The 8,455-nt window shown below is 38.3% G+C and overlaps 1 protein-coding gene across 1 annotated transcript; it reads left to right on the plus strand.

Annotated features, from left to right (window-relative positions):
- The first annotated feature begins 5,548 nt into the window (after positions 1-5,548).
- Positions 5,549-8,206, plus strand: LOC135674156 (BTB/POZ domain and ankyrin repeat-containing protein NPR5-like). Its single transcript, XM_065183695.1, has 2 exons — positions 5,549-6,479; positions 7,084-8,206. Exons 1-2 carry the CDS (start codon positions 5,964-5,966, stop codon positions 8,083-8,085), a joined length of 1,518 nt encoding a protein of 505 aa, XP_065039767.1. The 5' UTR covers positions 5,549-5,963; the 3' UTR covers positions 8,086-8,206.
- Positions 8,207-8,455: the final 249 nt, after the last annotated feature.

Consider the following 8,455-nt stretch of genomic DNA (forward strand, 5'->3'; position numbering starts at 1 on the left):
ATCTAATCATGGAATTTGGCTGAGAAATTTTGTCACAGAGCTGCAAATAGTATAAGGGATTGAAAGACCACTAAAGATATACTGTGATAATAAATCAGCTGTTTTATACTCTAATAACAATAGGAGCTCGACTAAGTCAAAGCACATTGACATCAAGTTCCTAGTTGTGAAAGAAAAGGTACAAAGTAAATAAATTTCTATAGAACACTTAAGAACAAACTTTATGTTGGCAGATCCTCTCACAAAAGATGTACCACTCAAGGTTTTTCATGAGCATACTACTCATATGGGTATATCAGAATTTGAGGAAACTTTAGTTTAGTAGGAGCCTGTCATATGTTTGTTGTATGTTCTATGCTAGATTCTGTATTTGTACAGATATTTTCTGATCAGAAATAAAGCTTCAGTTTATTATACTTTGTACATTATGGCTATTAAAGTTATTAATGATCTCATAAAGATAAAGTTGGACCAGTTGAAAATTTACATGTACAGATCACATTCATGTAATTTTCTTGCTACACATTTCATAATTGATCAATGTCATTTGGTTATGTTAATATTAGTGATCATTGATGGGTTTAGATATGATTGATATAGCGAAGACCGCTTTGGTCCTATATTAATATGGCCAATAGACGAGATTGTTTTGTATGTCCTGTTTAATAATGTCAACAGTTTTGAGCTCATAAAGTATAGCACATTTATAAGGATACATATGTGACTCAGTGGGAGATTGTTGGAATTTTAAGGATCACACATGTATAATTAAATGTGTTAAGCCATTATTTTAATTAGCCAAAATTAAAGTGATCCAATTAAAGTAAAGTTATTTGGCTAAGGGACATAATTGTTATGAAAATTAATTGTGTAGATACCATGAGTTATGTTCCTAACTTAATGACGAGATAAGTTAGGAATATGAAACTCTTGAGGCATAATTGCAGATTCATCAATTATGAATACAATCATAATTGTAGATTATGGTTCCCGGTTGCAGTACCAAATGAAGTTTTCTCTTCACCCGTCAAGGAGAAATCTAAAGTTCTTAAAGGTACTCTGCAATTGGAAGACCAAATCACCGATCAATTCAGAAAATACTCTAATGGATTCAACATGTATGCTTCCGTATTAATATGTTTATCAATTATTGTAGGATTTAATGCATATTATAGTGGATTAAATAAGATTATGGAAATATTCTTAATCCATTATTTTGGATCTATAAAGTATGTTTTTGAATCAAGATGATGGTTTTGATTCTATAAAACAATTATTTGATCCATATTTGATATGTTAAAAAGAACCCCAACAAGTGATATCAGAGCCATCCTACAATGATTGATGAACATTTAAGCTTGTTTTCTAATGAATTTTAATGATATTTTCATCAATAAAGTAATTTGGTTCTATCATTGTTGGGAAAGATGATAGTTTTATGTAATCATGCTATTTTGAAGTGATTTGGCTCTATTATCATTGGAAAAGATTATGGATTTATGTAATCATGCTACAGCATGCTTCATATTCAATTCAATGCCTTTTTCTAATGTAATATCAGTTTAATTTTGGATTATCTTTTCCACTTCGTGTCTTTTCCTATTCATCAATATGCAAAAATTCATTTTTGCACTATAAGACATAAATTTCCCAAATTCTTTTTGGATTTTATCTAATTAATATAAATTTAATTAATTAGATATTATTGTAATATTATGTTAGTTTAATAATATTGTTGCAATATTATGTTGGATTAAACATAATATTGGTTCTATAAAGTTGTTTGTTGACATAAATTGAATGATTTACATACTTTAAATATTTTAGTCAACAAATTAAGATCAAGCCAATTTGACTAATATGGTCTAAATTCAATTAATGATTGTTTAATATTAGATTGAGTAATTTAATATATGAAGTCGCCAAAGTGACCTCTCATATATAACATTTCTCGTGAAAATATTAAATGTAGTGTGTATTTACATCCATGCGGTAATTATCCGGCCCAAAGGAAGGTTAATGACTGGCAGGATTTTATACATACTTGTAATGGTAAATACGTGATAATTATAAAGTTATACATGTAAATGATAAATCAATCCAAAGATGGGTTTTTCATTTGACATACCTTATTATCAGTATTTGATCATTACAACAAGACTACCACTAGCAATTAATATTGAAGTCCAAAGACAAGATATTAATGTTGCACTTGGTATCTTGCGATGGGTTAAATCATTATTTGAATTTACTTAAGTTTATGGTAATAAATATGAGCATAATTTCTAGTTATCTATTGTTCTCTTATTTAGGTTCTCTTATAAAAATATATGCTAATCTCAATTCAGTACTGGTTTTAAATGAAACCAACTTTAAGGGCAAGAAAAGAAAATACAAATATGAAAATAATGAGGCTGATAAGGACCCAGTACAGAAGAAACAAAATAAGGATGATACTTGTTTCTTCTGCAAGAAATCTAGGCATTTAAAGAAGGACTGTGCTAAATATCATGCTTGGCATGCTAAAAAGGGAACATTCCTTACTTTGTTTTGTTCATAAATCAATTTAACTTTAGTACCTAGAAACACTTGGTGGTTAGACTCCGGTGCAACAACTAACATCAGTGTATCAATGCAAGATTGCCTAAGCTACCGAAGGCCTAATAATGCTGAGAGAAGCATTTATGTGGGGACGAAAAATCGGTAGATGTGGAAGCTATAGGCACATTTAGATTGTTATTGTGTACTGGATATTATTTGAATTTGAAATACACTTTTGTTATACCGTTGGTTAAACAGAACTTAATTTCTGTTTTTTATTTGGACAAATCTGGTTATTCTTATTTATTTGGAAACAATCAGTTTACTTTGTCTTTAAATTCAAATATGATTGGAACTGGTTCACTTATGACTTATGACAATCTATATTTACTTGATACTATAGCATCATATCATGAAACCTTGAATGCGGAATTGCGAGGTACTAAATATAAAATTGAAAATTCTGGTATATTATGGCATAAACGTTTGGGTCATATCTCTAGAAATAGAGTTGAAAGACTTGTGTCAGATGGGATTCTTGATCCCATTGACTTATCAGGTCTAGATGTTTGTGTTGAATACATTAAAGGTAAATAAACTAAACCTAGGAGATCAGGTGTATATAGAGCTACAGACGTCTTAGAATTGATACATACAGATATTTGTGGACCATTTCCTACACCTTCATGGAATGGTCAACAATACTTCATATCATTCATAGACGATTACTCTAGATATGGATACATGTATCTAATACATGAAAAATCTCAATCAGTGTCCTAAAAAAAATTTGAAAACTTAAGAAATGCATAAGATTCCCTATGCATCAATTGTAGGAAGTCTAATATATGCACAGATTTGTACGCATCCGGATATAGCGTACATTGTTGGAGTGTTAGGCAGATACTTAAGCAATCCTAGAATGGATCATTGGAATGCTGCTAAAAGAGTCGTGAGATATTTAAAGAGGATAAAAGATCATATGCTCACATATAGGAGATCAGACCATTTTGAGATCATTAGGTATTCTGACTCCGAATTTGTTGAATGCCAAGACAGTAGGAAATCCACTTCGGGCTACATTTATATGTTGGCTGGTGGGACGATTTCTTAGCGTAGTGCCAAGCAATCTCTTATTGCTTCTTCCACTATGGCAGCGGAATTTATAGCATGTTTTGGGGCATCTAATCATGGAATTTGGTTGAGAAATTTTGTCACAGAGCTGCAAATAGTATAAGGGATTGAAAGACCACTAAAGATATACTGTGATAATAAATCAGCTGTTTTATACTCTAATAACAATAGGAGCTCGACTAAGTCAAAGCACATTGACATCAAGTTCCTAGTTGTGAAAGAAAAGGTACAAAGTAAATAAATTTCTATAGAACACTTAAGAACAAACTTTATGTTGGCAGATCCTCTCACAAAAGATGTACCACTCAAGGTTTTTCATGAGCATACTGCTCATATGGGTATATCAGAATTTGAGGAAACTTTAGTTTAGTAGGAGCCTGTCATATGTTTGTTGTATGTTCTATGCTAGATTCTGTATTTGTACAGATATTTTATGATCAGAAATAAAGCTTCAGTTTATTATACTTTGTACATTATGGCTATTAAAGTTATTAATGATCTCATAAAGATAAAGTTGGACCAGTTGAAAATTTACATGTACAGATCACATTCATGTAATTTTCTTGCTACACATTTCATAATTGATCAATGTCATTTGGTTATGTTAATATTAGTGATCATTGATGGGTTTAGATATGATTGATATAGCGAAGACCGCTTTGGTCCTATATTAATATGGCCAATAGACGAGATTGTTTTGTATGTCCTGTTTAATAATATCAACAGTTTTGAGCTCATAAAGTATAGCACATTTATAAGGATACATATGTGACTCAGTGGGAGATTGTTGGAATTTTAAGGATCACACATGTATAATTAAATGTGTTAAGCCATTATTTTAATTAGCCAAAATTAAAGTGATCCAATTAAAGTAAAGTTATTTGGCTAAGGGACATAATTGTTATGAAAATTAATTGTGTAGATACCATGAGTTATGTTCCTAACTTAATGACGAGATAAGTTAGGAATATGAAACTCTTGAGGCATAATTGCAGATTCATCAATTATGAATACAATCATAATTGTAGATTATGGTTCCCGGTTGCAGTACCAAATGAAGTTTTCTCTTCACCCGTCAAGGAGAAATCTAAAGTTCTTAAAGGTACTCTGCAATTGGAAGACCAAATCACCGATCAATTCAGAAAATACTCTAATGGATTCAACATGTATGCTTCCGTATTAATATGTTTATCAATTATTGTAGGATTTAATGCATATTATAGTGGATTAAATAAGATTATGGAAATATTCTTAATCCATTATTTTGGATCTATAAAGTATGTTTTTGAATCAAGATGATGGTTTTGATTCTATAAAATAATTGTTTGATCCATATTTGATATGTTAAAAAGAACCCCAACAGGAGGTGCGGAGTGGGGAGAGAGAATGGAAGGAGATGGGAGGGAAGACAGATACGAAATGAGAGAAAAAAAAATGGAGGTAGAGTAAGAAATGGAGTGGGAGGAGGAAATCAAAAGCGAAGGAGGAGATAGTGGATTGGGATACTGAGGAGACGATGAAGGTGGAGTTGAGAGAGTGAGAGGAAAAAAAAAAAAAATAGCGATGAAGCCAAAAGGCCCAAGATTCTTTGCTGTGATTGCTGCTGACATCTAACGCCAGACTTTTGCCAAACTTGTCCAACTCTTTCTCGATTAGGACTTTTGAACTGGATATGTTATTTACTGAGGGTAAGACTGAAACTACCGATAAAAACAAATAAACTATTACGCGTTCCAATTAATTATTGAAGGGGGTGCCGTTCTCGTAATTAGCCTACCAACCGAGGTCCATTCTGCGTCGGACCTCAATTATTTAGAAAGCTCACCCGTCCTGCACCGCCACTCAAATTGCCTTCTACCTCTTTTCCCCTTCCTCTTTCTTCCCTTCCTCATTCTCTCTCTCTGAACAAAATATATAGGAAATCTAAATCCACCATAACTGCAGATAGCTGCTGTAGAACAAGGACCAGAAGCAGAAGCATGAGCAGAAGCAAAACCAGAGGAGAGAAAAGATGAAGAAAAGAAAGTGAAATCCCAGTTGCAACAATCATTGTTGTAGCTCGTTTTTCCAGTCTCTTCTCATCCTCTCTTTCCCTGACAAAATTTTCTCATCCAGACTTGTTATCAGATGCATCTTAACCTTAAGAGACAGTGAGTGTGCGTGTGTGAGCGAGAAAAGTCAGAAATCAGACACCAGACAGGACAAAGGGTTCTCCGTAGAGAAGCAAAGCGAGAAGAAAATAGAGCGAGCGAGCGAGAGAGAGAGAGAGAGAGAGATAGTCGGAAGGCATGGAAGAGTCACTCAAGTCCCTCTCCTTGGACTACCTCAACCTCCTGATCAACGGGCAAGCGTTCAGCGACGTCACCTTCAGCGTCGAGGGCCGCCTCGTCCATGCCCATCGCTGCGTCCTCGCCGCCCGCAGCCTGTTTTTCCGCAAGTTCTTCTGCGGCGCCGAACCCTCCTCGCCATCCGGTCTCCTCCTCCTCAACCCTCATGATCGCCATAGCCCGCGGTCACCGACTGGCGGGGCCTCCATGTCTTCGTCGTCCTCCCCGAGGGGCAGCGCGTGCACTGCCGGCAGCGTCATCCCGGTGAATTACGTCAGCTACGAGGTGTTCTTGCTGATGCTCCAGTTCATGTACAGCGGTCAGGTCCCGCTGGTGCCGCAGAAGCACGAGCCTCGCCCCAGTTGCAGCGACCGTGGCTGCTGGCACACCCATTGCACCGCCGCCGTCGACCTCGCTCTCGACACCCTCGCCGCCGCACGGTCCTTCGGCATCGAGCAGCTCGCGCTTCTCACTCAGGTCCGCTGCAGATCTGTCATTCTGCTAATACCGTATATCCCAAATCGATCCCCGATTTCTTGTATCCCGGCATCAATCTCCGTCTTATTTTAGGAGTCCTCGGTTGCTTCTTTCCGTGCTTTTTTATTTCCTCGTCTTTGGTTCATTTACTGATGATGGCTGTGCTTTCTCTTTTAGGAACATCTATGTCTACTGTGTGCCTCATTTCTTCCTCTTGAGATCTTCGCATCCTGTTACTGTGTGAACAGCAACCTTCTTTGCTGTATGGCATAGTGCACAGTATGTCTCCTTCAAATCAAAATTTGACCATCTTTCACCAGAACAAGCTGTTTCTAACCTAGATTAGGGTTTGCTTTTCCTTTACCAACAATTGATCCTTTCGTTGTCCCACTGCATGCAGCATTCACAGTCATATCTTGAATTAGACGCCTCTTCTTCGCCATTCCCCACAAACACAGTCGCCTTGTTCCCATCCCCTCTAATATTTTATGCAGGCCAAACCTATGATTCCCTTTTTGCACTATTCTACACTGTTATTAATCACCATTATTGTTGGCGAAATGTTGTTCCTAGAATTTGTTTCATACCCGTTGGCTGGGTGCAGAAGCAATTGGCTAGCATGGTGGAGAAGGCGACGATCGAGGACGTGATGAAGGTCCTAATCGCGTCGAGAAAGCAAGACATGAACCAGTTGTGGATCACCTGCTCCCACCTCGTCGCCAAGTCCGGCATCCCGCCCGAGGTGCTCGCCAAGCACCTGCCGATTGACATCGTGGCCAAGATCGAGGAGCTCCGTCTCAAGTCCTCCCTCACCGGCCGCTCCTTCATCACTCACCACCATTCTCTCGAAGCCGCCGGCGCTTCCACTGAGCTCGAGGACCACCACAAGATTCGTCGAATGCGCCGTGCTCTCGAGTCGTCAGATGTCGAGCTTGTCAAGTTGATGGTGATGGGGGAGGGGCTCAACCTCGACGACGCGCTTGCCCTGCACTACGCCGTCGAGAACTGCACCCGCGAGGTCGTAAAGGCGCTGCTTGAGCTCGGCGCCACTGACGTCAATTTCCGCGCCGGTCCTGCTGGAAAAACCCCACTCCACATCGCCGCAAAAATGGTGTGCCCCGACATGGTAGCCGTCCTCCTCGACCACCATGCCGATCCCAACATTCGCACGTTCGATGGCGTGACCCCGCTCGACATTCTTCGCAACCTGACGTCCGACTTCCTCTTCAAGGGCGCTGTCCCGGGCCTGACACATATCGAGCCGAACAAGCTTAGGCTTTGCCTGGAGCTAGTCCAATCGGCGGCACTGGTCATGTCACGCGAGGACGCTAAAAGTGGCGGCGGTGGAAATCATCCTCACTCGGCAATCTATCCCCCGATGAATCAGCAGGAATCGAACACTTGCAACGCAAATCACACAAGTAGCAGCATGGTCAACCTCAGCTTGGATTCGAGAATGGTGTATCTGAATCTGGGAATGGCGGAACGATTGGGGTGCAAGATGAGTGATGGAGCTGGTGATAGCAGCAGCAGTAGATCTCTAGGTGGTGGTGGTGTTGGTAACATTGGCTTATCGAGCATGTTTTCTTCTCATGGTTTCCCATGACTACTGCCTTGTAAGCTTGAAAGAACTTCCTATTTGTCTCACTACTGTCTATCTCACATTAATTGCATCATTCGCTATCTCTAATACTCAATGCAAGGCAAGAGATTCAAGTTTCAGAAAAGGAACTTCAATTTGCTCTGAATCAGTGGTGACCTAGCTTAACAGGAATATACGGCTACATCTATAAATTAATATGACATGATTGCCATATTTTTCTTTTGTTTTGTTTGGATTATTAGTTTGCCTGTATTTTTTCAGTTTACAGGCTGATGGAACACCGGCATGTGGGCAATTTAAAGAGGGAGATAGCGAGAAACTGAGTGAGCTATGAATGATGAAAGAGATGCATGTCAGTCTCTTCAATTTTCAT

Source organism: Musa acuminata, chromosome BXJ1-5, assembly GCF_036884655.1.
Source record: "Musa acuminata AAA Group cultivar baxijiao chromosome BXJ1-5, Cavendish_Baxijiao_AAA, whole genome shotgun sequence".
Lineage (NCBI taxonomy): Eukaryota > Viridiplantae > Streptophyta > Magnoliopsida > Zingiberales > Musaceae > Musa > Musa acuminata.